The sequence below is a fragment of the Ostrea edulis genome, chromosome 2 (assembly GCF_947568905.1).
Source record: "Ostrea edulis chromosome 2, xbOstEdul1.1, whole genome shotgun sequence".
Classification (NCBI taxonomy): domain Eukaryota; kingdom Metazoa; phylum Mollusca; class Bivalvia; order Ostreida; family Ostreidae; genus Ostrea; species Ostrea edulis.
The window spans coordinates 25,178,762-25,202,489 of record NC_079165.1 but is presented as its reverse complement, the minus strand read 5'-3'; the positions used below and the strand labels follow the sequence as shown (position 1 = coordinate 25,202,489).

The window sequence follows — 23,728 nt, the reverse complement described above, 5'->3', positions numbered from 1 at the left end:
ATAACCCCTGGGGTTAGGATGGTGCCACAATAGGTGATCAAAGTTTTGTATGCAAATGTATAGAGAACCAAACTTGGCACAAAGCATCCTTAAATGAAATTTGTTAATATGAAAGGTCATATCCGTCTACAAAGGCATATGATAATTAATGGATTTGTAGTCAAGTTTAACAATGAAGTTTGATGATTAATGAATTTTTATTCGTTACCTATGAAAAGGTTTTTTTCTGAACCAAGCTGTTGTATGAAAGGCGAAGATAACAAACAGTGATCAAACTCATAACTTATTTCAACTATAATGAGTATTGCTCAAGCTTGTTTATTCCTAAGAACTGCTGCTCAGGTGAGCGATGTGGCCCATGGGCCTCTTGTTCATACAAGTTTATTTTGTTCTTTACGTATTCATTTTTACTAAAGATTATTTTCAGCACTTGATCAAGATAAATGGCTCACGACGGATGTGACTGGTTAAAAGGGTATGTTTACTCTTCCGAGATACCTTACCCCACCTTTGGTGCATCAATGGGCCTATGGTTGCCCTATTTTTAATTTTGCATTCTTTATAAGAATTATGTGATTATCTTCCCTTTTTTAAAGCATATTGTTGTACAGTGTATATCGAAATGCTATCGTCTCTAGATTTTTTCTGATGACTGTCTAGACATTTCACAGAAGGATCGTCTGACCAAAAATGATGCAATTCCTTCAGCAGGGGCGGATTCAGGAATTATCAAAGTTTCACGAGTTTCAAAGGCACGAATATTCCAATGGAGTCGGGGAAATTTTTCTTTATAATGAAACAAAATCGCGCGTTCTGGGTATTCTCTAACATAAAATTAACATTACAGGTTTGTGTCCATGTCTATCATATTTGTCCAGGGATCCATGTTTACCCAACTCTCTATTTTGTATTGTTTATAGGAGTTATGAGACTGATCACTGTTCGTTATCTTCACCTTTCATAACTGACAAATAAACCTCCTAATTTTTTTTTTTTTTTTTTTTTTTTTTTTTTTTTTAATCTTAATGTCATAGAAACGATATTTAGAATAAAGTTTTGAAATGCCTAAGAATGGAAAAGGGAAGAACAGTAATCAATCTCATAAATCCCATAAGGAATACAAAATCAAGAGTTGGGCAAACAAGGACCCCTGGTCATTTTAGAGGTGGTATCAGTTTTAATGGAATATGAATCCACTGCTGACCGGATACAACCGCTGTGGTCCCTCTATTTCGATCAGGTAAACAAAGCAATGAGTCCCTGAAGTACATGTACTTGGAGCAAATTCGCAAAGTGCCTAAGAATGATGACTAGTCTTATCTCCTTTGTTGAAGACGTCAATATAGGTTTGTTTTTTTTAATTTTAAACATCAACATTATAAAAACGACCATGATTTCCGTTATTCGACATCTATTACATAATATTTGAGAACGAATTGATTTTTTAACATACTCGTACATATTAAAGTGACAATCAACATTTATTTGATGTTTGAGATTGATCACCGTTCATTATCTGCATTCCGTGTACACGTTTCTTTGTTAATAAACAATATAAAAAGTATAGAAGTACTTGCACACCACATGTAGTCTCAAAGTCTTCATGAAAGGTATGTTAACTTAGTTTTAGTCATACGAAATCTAATCTGAAATCATTTCACAGTCACTGAGTTTACAAAGCTGCACGCCATGTGTTTTACGGTTGATATATTTGAATTTAAAGTACATCCAAATTTAGCCAAAATGTGAAGCTATGAGAAGCTAAATTTTGGACCAGATGGCACATCAGCAGTGTTTGAATGTGACATATACGGAGAACACAGAGATTATCAACAGCTTGAATTTGAGGTTGTCTACTTCTCCCAGGCACATGATCCCACCTCTAGTGTATTCGGTTTCGCATGTACCCTACTCTTAATTTTGTATTATAGTAGTGAGATTAAACACTGTTATCTTTCCTTTGTCATCCTCCTGTAATTCAAGGTAGTCTTTATAAATCAAAAAAGACACTCCGATGGAATATCCAATATCGTTCGTTTAAACCTGAATACACTGAAACTGAATTTAAAGTACACCCAAAAGATATCTGCATCATCCTTAGAATTAATTCGTTTTGATAATAATACATGTAATGCATGTCCTTCATCTAAAGAAAGTAACCTGATGGGTGCAAGCAATATTCTTCCTCAGGCCTTCTGGCAATGAATATATGATTATAAGTACATGCATATACGCACAAGGAAATGATTAACTCAAATTCAATCGACATTATCTTACAAATGTTTAGCTTGAAAAGCATTGGGTGTTTGTGATATTTTTATAGGTACTGGTAAATCATTCCATAAAATAGCTGCTGAGTACTGGAAAGAGGCCATTTTATATAGAGAGGAGTGCTGTCCCATGGTACAGAGGTTCTTCCAGTCAGACATCTGATTCGCAATCATGTGTTACCTTTTCAAACTGTGAGCGAGAGGAGAGACGTATGCTCCCAAAGCATGCGAGAATACTGTATTGGTTCTCATTTTAGCGTTTTTGAAATTTGGCAAAGTTGGTTGATTGATTGATTGGGGTTTTACGCCGTTTTGACAATATTTCAGCCATTTTAAATTTAGAGTTAATCCACTATTTTGCGTAATTATAACATAGCGTTTCTTCTATATGTGATAATTGCCAAAGAGAGATGTTCATAGTTGAGTACAATTATGGATTAGTGCTCCTGCTTCACCACCAAATCCGCAAAAATTTGAATGCCTCTAAAATAAGTACATGGACAGTATTTCTCATCTTCCCACCCAAACTGTCCAAGAAAGACTTTTAAAAATGTAGAATTCTTTAAGATATGTTGGTCAATGTAAGGGAAGCTCTGCAACCCCAGCACTTTATCATAAATTTTCAATGTACAAGTAAGAACTTTGAAAAGGAGCAAAAGGCTCGTCATATACTGTACCATAGACCTATTATTAGCTTTGATTTGACGTATAAATGCATAGCTCTTATCCTTGGACGAATTTGGCTCCACTTTTTTTGGCACGATGTTTTTGGCTATATTTAGATCTAAAACTTCATAGTTATTTCGGATTTCAAACATTTCGATTGAGCATCACTGAAGAGACATTATTTGTCGAAATGCGCATCTGGTGCATCACAATTGGTACCGTATAAGTTTTACATTATGACCCCTGGGTCGAGGCCTCTGCTGGTGGACTGTTAGTCCCCGAGGGTCTCTACAGCCCAGTAGCTAAGTACTTCGTTACTAGCTTGAAAATACGGATGTATATTTAATTGCTGTTACAAAATTTAGAAATTCATTTCAAAATTAAGGATTATCTCCCTCATGCACAGCTCTTATCCTTGGACGAATTTGGCTCCACTTTTTTGGCACGCTGATTTTGGCTATATTTAGCTCTAAAACTTCATAGTTATTTCGGATTTCAAACATTTCGGTTAAGCATCACTGAAGAGATATTATTTGTCGAAATGCGCATCTGGTGCATCAAAATTGGTACCGTATAAGTTTTACATATTGTACCTCAGTGTATTTTTCCTATACAAAAATATGTCGAATAAACCTTGTATTTTTTCTCTCTTCCGTAAAATAGTTTTTGTGCTATCTGCCCATAGTGAAATAGTCGTCAATTTATTCACAGGCAGCATTTAATTTCCCTCGCTTTTCATATCGGGACTTTTCTGGTTTTATTCGGATCATGACGTCAAAGCCAATAACTCTAACTTGTTTACCAGATGACAATCATGGCAGAATGCTTTGCATCCCTGAGGGAAGGGGATTTAGGGAGTATATACATATTGGATGAAAAAGGTGCTGTTAATACTAAGAAAGTAATTAAAGCGTCGATTAACATTTTGAATGAATATCTGAGAGGGAAAAACGGCGATTTTACAGACATTACGCAGTTAGATCAAACATAAACTGTTCAGGTTGTAACGACAACATAAACGGTATGAAGTGCCTAACACAAGTCTACTTTGGTTAAATAAAACACCTATTTACTGACTGTTCGAAAATAGCAATTTCATTGTCCCCCTCGACAACAACTATTTCCCTCGGATGCTCCTCAGGAAATGGTTGCTATCTTGGGGGACAATAAACTTGCTATTGTCCTCATAACCAGTAAATAGGTGTAAAATATATATATATTTATATATATAAAGAGAGAGAGAGAGAGATTTTGAGAGAGATTTTTTTTTATCTTTAATGATATTTTTGCCTGACCTCTTCCGACCCTGTATTATCATATTGACTAGATATGTTTGATGATAAATAATAATAGTAAAAACAAAGTTATAAAATATTTCAATTCTGAATTATGAAAACTTGTTTGTGTTCAATCCTATCCTCTACATATTGTAATTTCTTGATAAAAAAAGAGACAATTTCCGGTCGTTCATCATCTCCAATGTATGTATGGAGTAAACCAGATTAAAAATACGATGTGCTTTTATTATCGAACATCGATAATATACGTCGTGAAATTTCATTAATTTCTGTGATTTATTTCAAAGTGAATGGCTTCTTTTTTCCCACTATTTCATTTAGATATATCGATAACGTATCAAAAGGTTACAACCTTTCATTTTATTTTATTTTTAGTTTAGGTTGCTAAATCTTATATCATAGAAGTCATCAATTTGCTGTTGTCCTGTTTTAAGAGTGCGGCAAACTACTTTTTGAATGACATTTTGAAACTAACTATTCAACATTGTATCATTGTCTTGTACATATATTTTACTCTGGTGATTAAAAACAGTATAGCAATCGATTGGATTAAAACAAAATATGTCGAAGTTTTACAACAACGCAAAACTGAAGTTTTCTTATTCAAAAACGTGTACAACTTCACAGTTGTATTGTGTGGCATAATTCCCTGCCCAGACGGTGTGACAAATAAGTAGTCCTTTAATTCCGGAAGAAGACTGAAGGCGATGCTCATGCGAAAAAAGAAGGAATTTTAGGATTTATAGTTTAGTTATTACCTGAATTGCTTGATATAGTCTATTAATCAATAATTTGCTTCTTAAAATTCGTATGCTTGGGTGGTCTATCAAAAACACTAAACATCTTTATACGAAATAAATACCGAGGCGGTTTCAATATGCAATTATACATTCGGACCAATGAATTCTTTTGACACAATCTTAAATCCGTGGGAAAATATTCTAAGAAAAAGAAAACAACGTACTCCTCTCGAATATCCAATATTGTTTGTTTGAACCTGAATTAACTAAAACTGAATTTAAAGTACACCCATAGAGATATCTGCAATATCCTTAGAAGAGATTCGTTGTGATAATAATCAGAATGATAATCATCTAAAGAAGGTAACCATGAAAGTGCAAGCAATATTTTCCCCAGGCGTACTGGCAATGAACATAAAAGGTGAAGATAACCAACAGTGATCAATCTCCTAACTCCTATAAGCAATACAAAATAGATATGTGGGTAAACATAAACCCCTGCAAATACCAAAGGTGGGATCAGGTGCCTAGGAGGAGTAAATATCCCCTGTCGACCGGTCACACGGGCCACTGGACACACCAGAGGTGGGATCAAGTGCCTAGGAGGAGTAAACATCCCCTGTCGAGTTATAAGATTGATTACTGTTCGTTATCTTCACCTTTCATTCTACTTCGACGGAGGTCTTACTTTTATATCAGTGACTTGCACATGATCAACATGGTTATTGTATTGCAGGGAGTTATCTAAATATACTTCAAGGATGTTTTCATGTATTACACTATTCATAGATTGGTTTCATAAGCATAGTTGAAAATGATAGTGTGAAGAAATCTATACGTACCCATTGTCATGAATTTTATGTTAGTAGCATTTAGAAGAACCTGATTTGTGAACATCATATTTCTTTACCACTAATATCAGTTAATATTGCATTTTTAATTGATTGTAAAGATTTGTCAGAGACATACAAATAAATCAAGGTTAGTTTTTTTTATTGTATTGTGGAAGAATGAAAAGGTGAAAATAACGAACAGTGATCAATCTCATAACTCCTATAAGGAATACAAAATTAAGATGTGGGCAAACTATCCAAAAAAAAAAACCCACAAAAATATGTAGATATCTTAAAAAGATGTTGATCAATAAAGGAAAGCTCTGCAACATCAGCAATTCATAATGAAAGCTGAAGATAACGAATACTGATCAATCTCATAACTCCTATAAGCAATACAAAATAGAAAGTTGGACATATATTATGACCCCTGGGTCGAGGCCTCTGCTGGTGGACTGTTAGTGGACTGTTAGTCCCTGAGGGTCTCTACAGCCCAGTAGCTAAGTACTTCGTTACTAGCTTGAAAATACGGATGTATATTTAATTGCTATTATAAAATTTAGAAATTCATTTCAAAATTAAGGATTATCTCCCTCATGCATAGCTCTTATCCTTGGACGAATTTGGCTCCACTTGTTTGGCACGCTGTTTTTGGCTATATTTAGATCTAAAACTTCATAGTTATTTCGGATTTCAAACATTTCGGTTGAGCATCACTGAAGAGACATTATTTGTCGAAATGCGCATCTGGTGCATCAAAATTGGTACCGTATAAGTTTTACATTGATAATTTGTCAAATTTTAGCTTTCAGTACAACATACAAGATTTCTATTTCTTTATCTTAAATGATATGTGTGTCTGACCTCTTCCGACCCTATATTAACATGTTAAGTAGATATCTTTGATAATGATTGATAATTATAAAAACAAAGTTGTAGAATTTTTAAACTTTATGAAAACTTGTTTTGCATGTTTTAACCCCAACTTATACATATTGTAATTTCTTGATAAAAGAAGACAATTTCCGGTCGTTCATCATCTCCAGTGTATGTATGGAGTAAACCAGATTAAAAATACGATGTGCTTTTATTATCGAACATAGATGATATGCGTCGTGAAAATTCATTAATTTCTGTGATTTATTTCAAAGTGAATGGCTTCTTTTTTCACTATTTCATTTAGATATATCGATAACGTATCAAAAGGTCACAACCTTTCATTTGATTTTATTCACAGTTGAAAGTTGAGTTATGATCTGCATTGCATGGTACATGTATATGCTTTTAATCAATATCAAATTTTTTTTTAAAAAAACATTCGTATGCTTGGATTATTTTGTGCGGTGTACCAGATACACTAAAATTCTTATTACAAAATCAAAAATGAGGCGGTTTTCATATGCAAATATACATTTGAACCAATGAATTGTTTTTGACACAACCTTAAATCAGAGGGTAATATATAAAAACGGTGAAGATTTTAAAATTCTAAAAGTAAGAATTGGAGTTGTTACAATGCTACACCCAGTGATAAAACTAGCTCTAATGTAAGTTTTTTTTTTCACTTATTCATTCATTCAATACATCTATTCATTTATTATGTTACATGATATCATTAGTTTATAATTAGTTTATTCAATACAGGAAAGAATTGAGCAACAATCTATAAATGTTATATATTCATACGATTAAACTTTTCATGGAACAAGTGTCTACAAATTGAAAATGTTTTAAATAGATTAATGAATATTAAAAACATAGTTGTAGTGCATGGTATTATAATAGATTAATGAATATTTTGTCATGTTTGGAGAACTTGCCATTGACAATTATGTTACGCACGAACAATAATTATCAATTAATGAAAAACGTGAAGATAGCGATAGCATAAGCATCTACATGTGATTAATAATGTTTCTAGAGAATGTCTCATTACATCTTGTCCGTTTCATGAGAACAGCGATTTGCGTGTGATATAATGCGTGTTTATATGCCGCTTATGAACAGTTTTCAAATATATCAAAGACCAATAAGGTCGCATGGATATGTAATGTCAGATATACATTTATTACAATATCTAACAGCCTATTTGCTTTGATGAACTTTGTATCTGTTGTTAGCTGTGAAATTTATTGCTGATAGTCTAGAGGTTAGCTGTTGCTTGAGTTTATAGTTGTAGCTTATAACTGTCGGTGTAGTGTATATCGTTTTGCTTAGTTCATGAATTTTTCTATTCTTGATGGCAGTATCATAGGGAAAATTGGACGGAAAACTTTGACAATGCGCGCACTGATGAAAAAAAGTTTAATAATAATAATAAAATTCATATAGTACCTTATATAAAAACAAATTGCTCTAAGGCGCTTTACAAGGGTAAGAAGAGGAATGCAACGATAACACACTATTAAATGAAATTAAATGACAATATGCTATAAGATCTTATATATCTCAAAACTTATCAAAATAAAATGCTATAATTAAGATCGATAGCTAAAAGTGTTTTTGTTTTCATTCTGGTGTTTGATAATTGAAAACAGTCAAAGTTAATAGATGTTAGAATCTAAAAAGCTAATGGATAAAAATGAGTTTTAAGACTTTTTGTTGTTGTTGAGAATTTCAAGAGATGTTGACTTCTTGATGGCATCTGGAAGGTCATTCCAGAGATGTGCTGCTGCCCAGCTGAGTTGACGCTGTCTGTACGTTTTTGTTCTGATCTTTTTCACCACAAGTCGCGACTTCGATTCTGACCGATCTACCTTATGATACCGCCATCAAAAAAATAATTGTGAGATTCATTTCTTATTATTTAGATATTTGAAAACAGTGAGCTTAGATAATGAAATATTGTTTTGTTTCCAAATTCATACGACGCATCAATACACAATATGAAGTCAAAATTAAGTTTTCGTTGATGCAGAAATCAAACGAATTTTTCAGCCAATCAAAATCACCATGGTTTCATCAAGTCAATAAGCATTAAATGATTAGTTTATAAATGTTGGGGTTACACTGGTCCTTTTCCCATGTCGATCATGTCCAGTGTGCCTCAAGAATGTGTGTATATTCCACGCGCCAAAGGTAAGTTGAGATCTGTTTGTAGTTTTCTTTGTTAACGTGTGAAGCGTAGCTGTAACGCTTTTTTGTCAAATGTAGGATTTTAGTTGATGTTAAAAGATACTAGAATTCCTCATTGACAATATCTACGTTGTCGTTCAATCTAATTAAAATTAGATGTTAGATCCGTTATGTACGCGAGTACGCGAGCGGATCTAACATCTAATTTTAATTAGATTGACTAAAGACCGAATTTTATGAGAAAGAGGATGACTTTAGCTTCTCCACCGTCATATATTTGTAACAATATTCCATTATCACCAGCACATGGTGCTTATGTTTCTCAGCTGATTAGGTACACCATAGCAGGTTCTGTGTGTGATCAGCCTTTAAACCAAGGAAGGCGATTGACAAATACATTGCTGTAACAGGGATTTTAAAAGTCTTCTTTCAAATCACATGTGTTTTTAGTCTACTGAGTCCTCTGCTCTTGGAGGCTAGAGCCGACAAAAGACTAGAACTAAACGACGGATATGCTGCAGACAACACACAACTGTTAACAAAGAGAGGAGAAAGACGATCTCAAAGCGAATCGCAACAGTATGGCCTACTATATAAGCGTCTGTTGATGGACAGTCCTTCATATAAACTAATCCAGAGACGTGTGATCAATCGTCCAGGAAACAGAGGACCATCATCCCGGCTACCGAATCCACAACAGAATAAATTACTAACCAGACCTGCCACACATAGCTGCAGGTATCCCTTCAGTAATCCACTCTACAGAAAAATTCACTACCGCCATCGTCGCTCTGTGGAGGAGTCACTGGAAGAACCATACAGGTAAGAACTTCAAATCAGCTGCTTATCTGTTTTTGTCATGGGAATAAATTTGTGACTGTAAGTTAACAAAAGTTTAAAATTTTCAGTAAGCGTTGTATACCATAGTATAATAGAAGGAAAGAAAACCCGGGCCTCAGTAGGGGATACCTAAAAACAGTACATGTCTCAAAGTGATTTCTTTGAGATATTTTTTAAAAACCTTTGTGACAAAGCCATCATTAACAAAATGGAACATTTATTCGTCGTCGTTTAGTGTTTGTTTTTGATTGACAAAGTGAGTAATGGAATATCTTCGAAAGATACAATATTATAGGTAGCATATAAACTACTATAAATCTTGTTTACAATGTCAATCTATATTTGGAAAGAAAAAATAGAATTTAAATACATGTATAATTATATTGTTCCAAAATGTAGCATCAGTGAGTTTGTTTAGACATATATAAATCATAAAGATAACGAAGATGTCGATTCAAAATACATGTACATCGATTCATTGCCATGGTAACAGAAAGTAACGGTTTGCCTTTAGATGACTTAACCAAAGATGCCAATATATATCTTCTGCTGGCGTTCATGCATTTGTCTTCGTTTTTTAAAAGCAATAGTACAATTCAGACCGCCCGTACTGTACATACGGGTCCCAAGCAGGTGACCAAGAGACAGAGGAAGACGAGACAATCCAGACCCAGGCCCAAATGCGAATATAAAGAGAAGATCACGTGCTATGAGAGCAGTAAATATAGAACAATTGACGGCAGCTGTAACAATTTGGCTAATCCGTACTGGGGAAAGTCGGGGACTCCTCTGATCCGATTTGTCTGCTCAGCCTATGACGATGGTAAGCAATGAACACACATGCAACAATACATGTATAAAGCAAAGAGGAAATGACTACGAGCATCTACGCACAATTTAAAAGTTCATTCCGATTTCATGTTAACTCCAATTTTGGAAGAAATATTTTGCCTATACCAAAGACTTGTTTTATTTAAGGAATGAATTTAAATTTTTATTTTATATGACATAAATTGGTTTGGGGCAGTTTACGCTTATCAGGTACATAATCCTGTAGAGCATTGTCTGTGGTGACAAATGACCACATTTTTTCTTACGTTATCCATCCATTATTCCAAACTATGATGATTACAAAGATGTTAACTCTATTGAAGGACATGGTCTGCCAAGACGAAGTGGAGTATTTGGTCGCCTACCGGAACCAAGGGAGATAAGACTTGAGATACACGAGAGGAGTCGGCGACGCAACGAACTGAAACAATTCACTCATTTCCTGATGGCATTTGGGCAACTATTAGACCACGACATCTTGGGAAACATTTTGTCGAAGAGTGAGTTCTATATATACAATAAGATGAAATGTTTCTTTAGACAGAACTGGAAGATATATATCTAGTCTTTGAGGAAATGAAAATGAAATACTTCATTTCTGATAACAACCGGAAAGATAATGTCATTTCTCTTTGTGACGTCAGCACCTGATGGACATGAACTTGACTGTTGCGGAGTTCATAGAGGAAACCCTAATTGCATCATGCCGCTGAAAATAAGAAAAGACGACCCATTCTTCGGCCACTTTGGGAAAACCTGCTTGAACTTCGCCCGATCGCAACTCTCTCCTGACTTAAATTGTAATTTCAGTAAGTATTCTGACAGCTTTTGTGTTTAAAAATATGCTTTTCATATATTGAAAACTTTTATGCTCTCTGATTGACTGACATTCGACAAATTATTAGAATAGCACATAACCACGTGCCTTCGAGGTGAATACAATTGACTTTTCGAACATTGGACTAGAAATGAATTGAAAATTTCCAATTTGATACGGTTACTTATAGATTTTGATCATCCAATCTTTATTATATTATAGCCAATTTCGTTGGTTTAAGATACATTGCTGGATCCAATGAGTGCTCTACCAAACCCCCAATTTTTGCTCCTCGCAAACAACTTAACAGTTGTGAAGTAGAAATTTCAAACTTACTGTGCGACTACATATGCCAGATGTGGTGCAAATCAAATGTGGATTTCAAGCAATTCTAAAGAACATTTAGTAGATATTGAAATCGCGAAACTTTTATCAAATCAATAACATCAAAACGTATGATTTTTTAACACTTTACACGACCAATCCTCACGATGAATTAAAGACGAGACTTTTTGACATCATAGACAGCTGCTTCTTTAACAAAAATGGAAAACGTAAATATTCCTATCTAGTGATCAGCGATCCAAACAATTACTTTCTAAACACCACTCTGATTCCATGCACAAGTACTCTGAAGATGAAATAAAAAACATGCTGGAGTTCCTCATGGACAATATCTTCGTAGTCTTTGGTGATCAGGTCTTCCAATAGTCTGTTGGAATTCCCAAGGGCACGAATTGTGATCCTTTGTTAGCTGACCTGTTTTTATATTCATACAAAGCAGGAATTTTTTTATTAAAAAACTTCTACGTAAGAAGAAAAATTCTCTTGATGTGGCCTTCAATTCGACATTTAGATATATCGACGACGTTTTATCTAATAATGATAATAACCTTCATTCATATATCGATTCGATGTCTCACTAAGAGTCACCACAGAGTCGTCCACTTCTGCTTCATACTTAGATATTTTATTGAAAGTAGATACGAACAGCAAACTAACAACTCAACTTTATGGCAAACGGGATGATTTCAGCTTCTCTATCATCAACTTCCCATATTTATGTAGCAATATTCCACTATCACCTACATATGGTGTATATATCTCTCAACTGATTCGATACGCAAGAACTTGTTCTGGGTATGGTCAGTTTTTAAATCGAGGCAGGCTACTGACATAAAAGTTGATGGTGCAGGGGTTTCAACAGTTTCGTTTAAAGTCAGCATTTCGCAAATTCTATGGTCGTTATAACGATCTAGTTTGTCAATACAATCTATCATTGGGTCAAATGCTGTCTGACGTGTTTTATACCGATTGTTAGGCCGTTCTTGGTATACTGATTTAGACTACGGATAACTCCGTTTACCTGATCAAGATATAGGACTAACGGTGGGTGTGACCGGTCGACAGGGTATGCTTACTCCTCCTAGACACCAGATCCCACCTCTGGTGTGTCTAGGGGTCTGTGTTTACCCAACTCTCTATTTTGAATTACTTATAAGAGTTATGAAATTGATCACTGTTCGTTATATTCACCTTTCATAATACACAATCTCTTCACTTTGGCAAAACAGAAACCATACTATTTGGGCCACCCGAAAAACTTAAAAATGTTACATATTTTACAATTGTATGTAATGGTCATGAAATCAAAGGATCTGAGAGTGTTAGATATTTAGTTATATATATATATATATAGATATAGATCTATATATATATATATATATATATATATATATATATATATATATATATATTGTAAGGTTCTCTAATGTAAAACTATTGTTTTAAGACCCAAAAATAATACCGTACGGTTTCTTCACGGATAAGTGGATGTGGACAGAGCTCATCTATGGTCATTGTTATAACTCACTTGTTTTGATATACATAGGACATGTGTCATTTTAAATGATGTAGAAAAGAATACAATTATAGTAAAATTGCATTGGTAATAATTGCGAGAAAATAGCAGTTGTGAAGAGGTCCATGCTATCAAAAATCTGGTATACTGGGCTTCAAGATCTAAAGAATGTCTGTACTAATTGACTATTATTACTATCAAAACAGCTCTCTGGGGTCCCCCAAGACCACAGTCTCTGCAGAGGTCACTCCACCTGAGATCTATTGTTAAATGTTTGAATGACAGGCGGCTTCCCATTTGGGGGTGTTAACTTAAAATAGGGTCTTTAAGCATCATAAAAATGTTAAAAGCTACAGATTTTAGTTTTGTTTAATACAGAAATGCATATTGCCTAGATTTTCAGTTGAGAAAGACTTTATCTTCTGCTATAATACGATGTCATTTTGATTGCGCATCTTCATCTTGGTATAGTGGTATTGGCAAATTGCAAATAACCCAAAACAAAGTTGTTAGATTTATTTTAAATATAGATTCTAGAGCCAGCATTTCTTGTGAAAGTTTAGTCTGTTTGGGCATGGTACGAGTTGATGACAGAACTACTCAATTAAAATTGAACCTTGTTTTTAATATAGTTTATGGTAACGCACCAAATCATCTTGATAATAAACTTGTACTAAATAATAATAATAATAGCGATGCTACATGTACCAATGAAAATAATTTCATACCTTAAGTAAAGAATATTTTTGATTTTATTGCAATGGCATTGAAGATTTTAGAGACAAAACAGTTGTCAACAAAACAAAGTTCTAAAAATAAGCTGTACACACGCAAGGAAGGTTATATGACATCATGTACAGTTTTCTTAATTCTTATTTTCTCTTATCAAATTCTAGTCTTCTACATTAAAATATGTCCGAAACATGCCATTTTTCAATGCTTTATGCAACTATTTATCAAAGCCTGCCAACATTCCCATATCAATTTTGTATTGTTTACTATTTTGTGTGTTCGTCATAGTTATTATGTAATTATGAGAACCCCATTGGATTGAAAGCTAATTTAAGCTTTTATGGGTTATCTGTAGATTACCATACCGTTATATGCCATGTATCCATGTTACTTAATCTTTAATTGTTATAATTGCATAGTGCTATAGATTGTCAGGTTTCAAATTGTGGTTTTGAATTGACAATTATGACATTATTTGATATTTAACATCTGGAAAAAAAATGAAATGATATTCAGTCTTAACCTTTGTCTTGAAAATATTTGACTTATTTAAAGTTATAATTTTTGAATTTGATAATGAATGAACATGCTATATATACAATACTTCTACGCATTTTTTTTCTTCATATGATTTGGCATCTAATTGTTTAATTCAGAGGTTCGACAAACCATTACTGAAAGTACACATTACATCGACGGGTCTCCTTTCTATGGATCAGATCTCAAATCTCATCATGGGTTGCGAGAGTTCGTTGGGGGTAAGTTAGCTGTTGAAACGTATTCAAATGATTCCATTTAAAAATAGCTCTACGTACTTTTCCATCGGTGTCGTACATATTGTGTTTGAATCAAAATGTGTGATGAGGTGATATTTTTAAAAATGGTCATGTGCCACATTCCACTTACAGTAAAACACGTTTATACCGAACACGCCTAAAAGAAATTCACGCTTATCGTAAAGTAATATTTAATTCCATATGAAAGGATAATATATGAATATCCCATGTAGTTGAGGGTAACATTGAAATTTTCACACCGAGAAAAGCATTGTCAGCTGAGGTGTAGACAAGGTTGACAACGGTTTCTCGAGGGGTGAAAATTTTCAATGTTACCTTCAACTACACGTAATATTTGTTTTATTATACTGAGTGGTATGTAAACAACAAAGCAGAAAATTATGTCTGCTGACATTTGATCAATCATTATCATGCGATGATTTGTATATCAATGTGGGTATTCACGTTTATTACAAATGCTCAAATGACGTCGTCTAACAATTTACGGCAAACCGAACTCGCATAAATTTGACGCATGTGATAATGTTTATAATATCACCCGTTGTTTAGTAATGTTATCTGTTGTTAGATATCATCAGCCTGGAGTGCGTGCTTTCTATTCTCCGAGGGAAATTTATGTTTTTCCAAATGCTTCCCAACCAATCAGATTCGAATATTTTACATGAAAACATGATAATAACTTTTTATTCTATGTAACGAAATTTTGATATAATGAACTCTTTCTGCTGACCTTGGAGGTTCGCTATAACCGTGTTTTGCTGTATGTATATTTTAACCTTTGTTCAACATCATACAAGATGCATGTAGGTCACCTTTACTGAGTTCTTTCTTTTATCGAGTTCGTACTACTTGAGCCGTTTCTGAAAATGAACAAATTTGAAGATGAAAATAAAAATGAAATTGATACGAATGTGATGAATCCGGAATTTATACAATAGTGTATATATATATATATTGACAATTATGTATTAGTTCTTGTTTGATCGCTCTGTTTGGTCAAATGACGTATACATAGTCACAAACTGCTATCATAATCATCGGCATATTGACATATTACAGGGCGTCTGCGAACACAAAATCATCCTAGCGGAGAAGGGGATTTGATGCCAGCAGCAGACGAAGCGGAAGATGGATGCCGTGAAACCAATTCAGCGTACAAGTGCTTTCTTTCCGGTATTTCATATTTCGTATATAATTATGTAAATATTAAAGAGACACTACAGCTCATTTTGTGCAAAAATCATAAAATGACAATTTTCCTAGCGCTTTCTCTATTTTTTGTTACATTGTTGAAAGTATGAACTTTGCGAAAATAACACTTATCTAAATTTGAAAATTATCGTTTTAACGTAAAAATTAATACTTTTTGATGGCCTATACAAAAAATATCGAGTCTCCTCCTTTCAGTCTTCAGACGAATGCGCATAGACAGTAAACAGTGCAGCATGTCGTCCAGAGAGAGAAAGTGTAGTTGATAGATCTAGAATTTTGAAAGATTCTGTGAGAAAAGAGGTAAAAATAGAATGAGATAAAACTCATACGTGAAATAAAATTTACCTTGGTATCAGTTTGACCGTTGGAAAACAAAGAGCTCGGAGAAACCCATGTAACTCAGTGGCGGATCTAGGATTTCTGAAGGGGGTGTGAAAGTCAAAGATTAGCCACAGTAATCGGCCATTCTGGTGCAAAATTGGGATTTTTATTCACAATCTGTGGCGTAAAAAGGGAGGGGGAATCCTGCCCCCCCCCCCTAAATCTGCCATTGAGACTAGCTGCGAAGACACTATTTTTAAAAGTAAGTGCTACTTTTATCTGAACACGACACGTGTTAGTTGTAAAAACATCGGTCACTGGGAACATGGAAGGGTTTCTGTTGAAAAAATGATTTATATAATTACTTATTTTAAGGAGCAGGGAATACTCTTATACTTGAAAGGTGAGTGTGGACCCCCTTGAAGGGGAATTTAAATAATTTCCTACACAACACCTTTGCTGTCATTCAAACCCACGTGATGTAAATAAGCATTCAAAAGTCCGAGTCAGAATGAAGAAACCTTTGAATTCCGAACGATCTTCAAAGCGCAGTTGAGAGTAAATTGATGCATCCCAATTGTTCAAAATTGTCAGTATCGATATGAATTTTATCATTTTATCAATACATGTTTTAAAAAACACTTTATTAAAATGTGGAAAATGAGCTGCAGTGTCTCTTTAAGCTGTTATTTCTTTACTCAGATAGTGTGGAGAAAGAAGTATATTCGAAAACTGTTTTTGGTAAAGTACAAATTTACGGAAGACTTCTGGTACGATAACATTAATGATATACATGATGGAATTAACGACAAAACAGAGTATATCAAATCACAAAAGAAATTATTAACATTCAGAATTCAATCCATGTTATCATTTGTGTAAGTTATGATTGAAAAAATGAAAGATTTAGTTTTCATGGACTCTTCATTTCGTAGTTATTGAGATTTTTTTACATTACGAAAAAAAATCAACCACTTATAATCGTCACATTATGGTAAAGCAGAACGCTATATCTCTCCTTCGCTGATCATATTCCTCTGGTGTAAAACAAAACCTGCTGAAGATAAGTTATTCCCATTCCCAGATCACGTGGTTTAAAGATTTAAAAGTTATATTTCCTACCTTTCCTTTGTTTTTAATAAAGATGAAGATAACGAACAATGATCAATTTCATAACTCCTATAAGCAATACAAAATAGATAGTTAGGCAAACACGGACCCCTGGACACACCAGAGGTGGGATCAGGTGTCTAGGAGGAGTAAGCATCCCCTGTCGACCGGTCACATCCGCCTTGAGCCATATATCCTGATTAGGTAAACGGAGTTATCATACATGAGTAACCACACATAAAAGCACACTCTGAAGCTACCATCTGATACCTCCGCTGTCAGTGTGTAATTTTATATTTTAGGCGATGTTAGAGCGAACGAACAGCCTTCACTTACAGGTCAGCACACTATATGGCTCAGGGAGCATAACAGAATTGCTAGAAAGCTGGAAAGATTATTTGGCAGAACTTGGAACGACGAAAAAATATTCCAAGAAGCTAGACGAATTGTCGGTGCCATATTTCAACATATAACCTATAACGAGTACCTACCTGTAATCCTGGGCAAGAAAATCATGAAACTGTTTCACCTGAGGCCTAAAAGGAAGGGTAATTTTTTCAAAAATTACAAGCCTTTTGTGAATCCCAATAACCGCCAAAGCTTCATGACGGCTGCGTTTCGATTTGGACATAGCACGATCAATGATCATATCGGGTTCATGTCTGCCAGTGGGGAATACAATCGACGTCGACTTAGGCAACTGTTCCTCAAGCCCGACCCTATGTACCAACCTGAAGGGGTAGAACAAGTGATGCGAGGACTTTACATTGAACATTGTCAGACTGTGGATAGGTAAATTACGATAAATTGCTGTATTTGGGTTCTTTAGATTTCAATGGTAAATTTTTAATTTCGAAATAAGTATTTCTCTCTGTTCTTTGAAGGTTGAAATCAGCGGAAATTACTGATCACCTCTTTGAGATAGGTAGAGGGACTGGGAGCGATCTCATAGCTATCAACATCAACCGAGCACGAGACCACGGCTTACCCCCTTACATGGAGTTAAGAGAAATGTGCGGACTTTCCAAGACTAACAAATTTTCTGGATTGCTAGACCATAGCCCTCAAACTAGGCGATTTCTCCGTCAAGTTTACGAGTAAGTAATTGAGTCATAAAGTTAGAGGAATATATTATCATCAATGGTACTATTCGTTATCAATGGAAAATTTAGATTAATCTTACATCACCTCTTCAGTTACAGAGTGGAGGTGATCGGAAAACCTAACAATTCAAAATAATAGAAAATTTTAGGCAAGTTACAATAAAAATATAATATTTTAAGAAAACTGTTCAGAAAGGTCCTGTGTGGTTTAATTTGCAACACACCAGCCAAATATTATTTTCTTTATTTCTAGTCATGTTTATGACGTAGATCTGTTCACCGGCGGCGTGTTAGAGGAAACCCTGGATGGGGCTGTCGTAGGCCCAACCTTTGCATGCATAATTGGGCTGCAGTTCAAGGCGCTGAAGTTTGGAGACAGGTAAAATATTCAGTTAGAACGTCATAATTTAATTAAGTTTTATCAGTTATGGAGTCATGATAAATTCTAATTCAAAGCACTCTACGTAACAGTCGCTAATCCACGCCTAGGCCAGCATAGAAATATACGTCGTAGTCTGATGAATGCCATCTTATTTAATGATGAATGCCATCTTATTTAAAAACATTTCAAGCCTACTTCATCATCCTGTAGATGATGTAGTTTCATATATGTGTCATTTTTAAAATTAATTTTGACAGAAAATGTGGTGTTTCAAGTAACATTTAATAGGGAAGCATAGGCATTTTTATTTAGTTATTTTAAGAATGTACACTATCATTTCCAAAACAATCATTTGACAAGAAAATTTGTTTGTTTTCTAGGGAAATTATTGTTGTTGAACTATTTTGTAAAAGGGAAACAAATATTGTAAACATTTTGTGTATTTGATACTTAAATAAGCATCTATCACCTTTTTTCTGTGAGTTGACTGCATATTTGAATTATATTCTATTTATTATTTGTCAAAAAAGCATTTAAAAGACAGAAATGTTAAAAGATATACTGACGATATTACTTTGAATTATCATAGCGGTCATGGTGCTTTTGTTTTATTATAACACAGATTTTATTATGAGAATCATCAGCCTAGGACGGGGTTCACTTTAGCACAGCTGGATGAAATCAAGAAAACCACATTGGCTCAGGTCATTTGTAGAAACACAAACATTGGGAAGATCCAGAAGGACGTCTTCAGATATGGGTGAGTATTTCCAAGGTCAACGATGACGTCAAACGTTTGCCACTTTAGAATATGAAGTAAATATCATTATTTGTTTTGTTTTCTTTCTATCAATAAATTTCTGAATGAATAAAAAATGGAATCACATTGACTGTGCTCCATTAAAATTGATGATTAATGATCTATTACAACTAAAGGGGAAATAGAACAATATCACGTGGCATTGAGAAACTATATAATCTATCTTCATCATAATGGCTATGCAGTATGCTAAAGCATAGAAACGAGCATAGCAAGTCTCGGTCACCCTGTATAAGCACCACATTGCTTGTATAGGCCCACAGACATGTTCAATTATCTAATGAAAAGTGCAGATAACAAAAAGTGATCAATTTCATAAAACATATAAAGAATATAAAATTAAGAGAAAGACAAACACAAACCCTGGACATATTAGAGGTGGGATCAAGTACCTAGAAGGAGTAAGCATCCCCAGTTGACCGGTCAAATATACTTAAGGTGGGTCCTTAGTCCTGGATTTTTGGGGTTTAGGTAGCATTTTTTGTTTGGAATCAATAAATTAACATTCAAAGTAATGAAAAAATGCAAATTAGTTAAGGATTTCCATATTAATTTTCATTACAGACACTACTGAAGTCATGTACCCCTATGTAGATTTTCATTGGAAACAGTTATTTGTCGTTATTCTAAAATAAAAACATCAAGAAAATTGTTTAATTGCATTTATTTATCAAGAAACATGTCAATAACTAAAACTCGTGTCATTTTCAATATGTTCATCAAGTTTTAGAATAATAAGTGCAGAATTATTGAATTAGCGTTATTCTCCAAAATGTTAAAAAACAAATAAATGTGGATACAATTTCCTTATAACATGGTTTACATATCATTTTTTCTGTTTATATTAGTAGATGTACATCTATTTTAGTTATCTATGGGAAAAAATCCATACCTTTCCTTAATAATTTCAAATTTATAGCTTCTAGAGTATGTATACCCCCCATAAAAAAACGAAGTCTGGCACCATACAGCGGAGCTATTCAAAATCACTCATGGATTAAAATTTTATCTAATTTCACGAAAAGACACAGATAATGATTCCTTATCACCTTGGTAAAATGTTTGTGAAAAATAAAGGAAATTTATCGCATAATGGACTTGATAAATAATTTATTGAAAACGGAGTTATTGTCCTTGGATTCAATATTTGGAAACATATCATTGACTATTCAAATATAACTAAGACTTTTGAAATATTTTATGGCTGACAATTTTTTTAAAAATAACTATTGAAAAAGACTCCAACAAAATTTATGTTCCAGTCATTAAATCATTGACTTTGCAAAATCTTATGACGTCACAGGAGTGTGGAACTACGTTAATTGATTGAAAATGACGTGACTGTGTTTCATCTTAATAATTCATGAAAATTCAGATTCATCATTTGGTTTCGATTTTTATATAAATATAGCACCAGACTGCACAAAGATACGCAGTTGATAATTTGATTGGTTGTATATTGTTCAACGTCCCTCTAGAGAATATTTCACTCCTATGGAGACGTCGTTAATAATTTGAGATTATGTTATTGTCAGCACGTGGATAAGGCGTTTAAATGTTAAAATACCCTTACATTATTCTATCGCTTTCCAATATTCTCTAGTCATTCTATTGTTATACTTTATGTCTGTGCAAAATTTTCCTGCAGACTGGAAAAAAGAGACTTTGTTATTTTACCTTCAATGTCTGAAAGCTTATCTTTGATACATTACCTTCAATGTCTGAAAGCTTATCTTTGTTATTTTACCTTCAATGTCTGAAAGTTTATCTTTGCAAAACATAAAACAGCACCTCTTTATATGCTTTTGTAAAACTTGAGTGATAAAAAGAATTACCACAAAGTCAGGAAGTTTGAAATTAATCACTGTTCGTTATCTTCACCTTTCATTAGGAACAAATAACACTGATGCACAGAAAGCTAGATACATTGCATTGTATTTCTTTTTGTTCAGTTTACCGGAAGTGGACTGCTCATATATAGATGACGACATTGACTTTTCTTGGTGGAAAGAATCTTAACCAGCATCAACGACAAGTTTTAAGTACACCAGAAATCCAAGCGACGCCATTACTTTTACCATCTCACTTGGGAAGACGAATGTACTTCGGACTTTTTCCTTTCTTTTGTTTTACTTATCTTTATATACGCCAAGATGATTAGTGAGCCTATATGTATATTTTGAGCTTACAAACCTTATCATTAAAGGTGCGACTCCCCTGCATTTTTTAAGAGAAGACTTTCATGTATAAATCTACTCATACACAACTATAAATCGTGTATCTTTGATTAACAAATAAAATGTTGAAAGTACTACTTTATTAAGCTGGTTTATGGATGTGAATTAAGAAGTTACAGACTTGTGTTGTTTGAGTTTTAATTAGCCAAACAGAAATAGTGTATATGGTTGTGCAATTCAATTTAGATCGCACTGACAATCAACAGAAACACTGTGTCCATTGAACAAGTACATTGATGGAACTAATACACAATAGCTCAAACCATCAAACAAGCAGTCCACAGGTGCCATAAGTACTTAGAACAAAACATTGATGACACAGCTACATTGTACCTCAAACCATTATAAAATCAGATAACATAATAGCTCAAGCCGGTACACGATTGATCACAGAAACGGTGTGTCCATGGACTAAGTGTATCAATGGAACCAACTTTATCATAACTCAAACCATCAAACAAGCAGTCCACCGATACACTATGTAAGTGGAACAAGTACATCAATGGAACGATTAAATAATAATGCAAATCCACACGCAATCAATAAACAGAAGTAGTGTAGTTCTAGTCACGAAATAGGAATTAAAGTTGAATAATGTTATAATAATAATAAATTCTTTATTTAGACAGGATAGCACAATTAGTACAAATGACTAGTTTACATTGTGGTCCTGTATAAAACATATTCACAGACAGATAAATGAGAGAATAGAAAAATAGATAACATGATATAAAATATTTTTATTCATTGAATTACTTTTATTGGGAGAACTTACATTTTCCCCCCAAAAACCTTTTAAAATTTGCGCCATTTTGTTAATTTCACCTTATCAAATATGACAGAAATAGTAAAAAAAAAAAAAAAAAAAAGACTGCATATAAAATCTGTAGAATCCAGGAGCTTCTGGGGGTTTCGCCCCCTGGACCCCCACAGGAGCTTCACCCTGGACCCACTGGGTGGCCTCAAGACGGCCCCCAGACTCCCTGCCTCCAAAAGTTGCGCCCCCAACCGCAATTCCTGGATCCACCCTTGCCATAATTATTTTTAAAAGGGGGGGGGGAGACATCGTTGGAGAAATTGCCTTCACAATTGTCAAATATTTTGATAAGCATAATAAAAATTGTGGAGGAGGGCAGATGCAAAAATATAAATAATATTAATGATCATATTCCCCTATCCTCCACGTGTCCGGTAAGGACGTGAAGTTCGCAATAACTGATAAAGAAAATACCAACACACCCCGTCTTGGGCCCCCACAAATCAATAGGTGTAAGAGTTATCTATCTTATTTTCTGAACGTCAAACGCAATCATCGGCAAGGTTTACATTCGCGATCAATCTATTTTTTTTAATTAGATACATTTTTGACAAATAATTTGTACAATACTGGATCAGAATGTTATCTATTGCAAAATATGATAATTAATGTAATATGATTGTCTATCAATTTACCATTACTTAGCCTATCCTCTATTCTAAAATAACAGAAATAAACGTCTGCTGTTTGCTCCACAAAAATGTTTTATTAAACCTTAAGGATCTTATATTCATAATATTTCCAGACAAAATATACACAATATATCTATTTGGCTTTGAAAGTTGGTTTTGTTTACCTCAAATTGTTCCATGGTTCACGGTACTAATATTATTCTCTACCAGCTTCTGATGTTCTGGAGGTTATATAATATTGAAACGGTCCCGGTATATTATGTTCGGATAACCCTCGGTCAAAAAAATTCAAAAAGACAAATTAAGACCACATAGATCTCGAATTTTATTGTTT

The 23,728-nt window shown here is 34.0% G+C and overlaps 1 protein-coding gene across 1 annotated transcript in view; it reads left to right on the top strand.

Moving 5' to 3' along the window:
- Window positions 1-22,014, top strand: part of LOC125679824 (uncharacterized) — a 40,186-nt gene extending 18,172 nt beyond the window's left edge. The window contains exons 12-22 of the mRNA XM_048919284.2: window positions 9,333-9,704; window positions 10,307-10,545; window positions 10,877-11,053; window positions 11,198-11,362; window positions 14,620-14,721; window positions 15,820-15,933; window positions 17,706-18,195; window positions 18,288-18,500; window positions 18,760-18,885; window positions 19,511-19,648; window positions 21,661-22,014. Coding sequence (XP_048775241.2) covers window positions 9,333-9,704; window positions 10,307-10,545; window positions 10,877-11,053; window positions 11,198-11,362; window positions 14,620-14,721; window positions 15,820-15,933; window positions 17,706-18,195; window positions 18,288-18,500; window positions 18,760-18,885; window positions 19,511-19,648; window positions 21,661-21,727 — 2,203 coding nt within the window. The 3' untranslated portion in view covers window positions 21,728-22,014. The remainder of the gene's footprint in view (window positions 1-9,332; window positions 9,705-10,306; window positions 10,546-10,876; window positions 11,054-11,197; window positions 11,363-14,619; window positions 14,722-15,819; window positions 15,934-17,705; window positions 18,196-18,287; window positions 18,501-18,759; window positions 18,886-19,510; window positions 19,649-21,660) is intronic.
- Window positions 22,015-23,728: the final 1,714 nt, after the last annotated feature.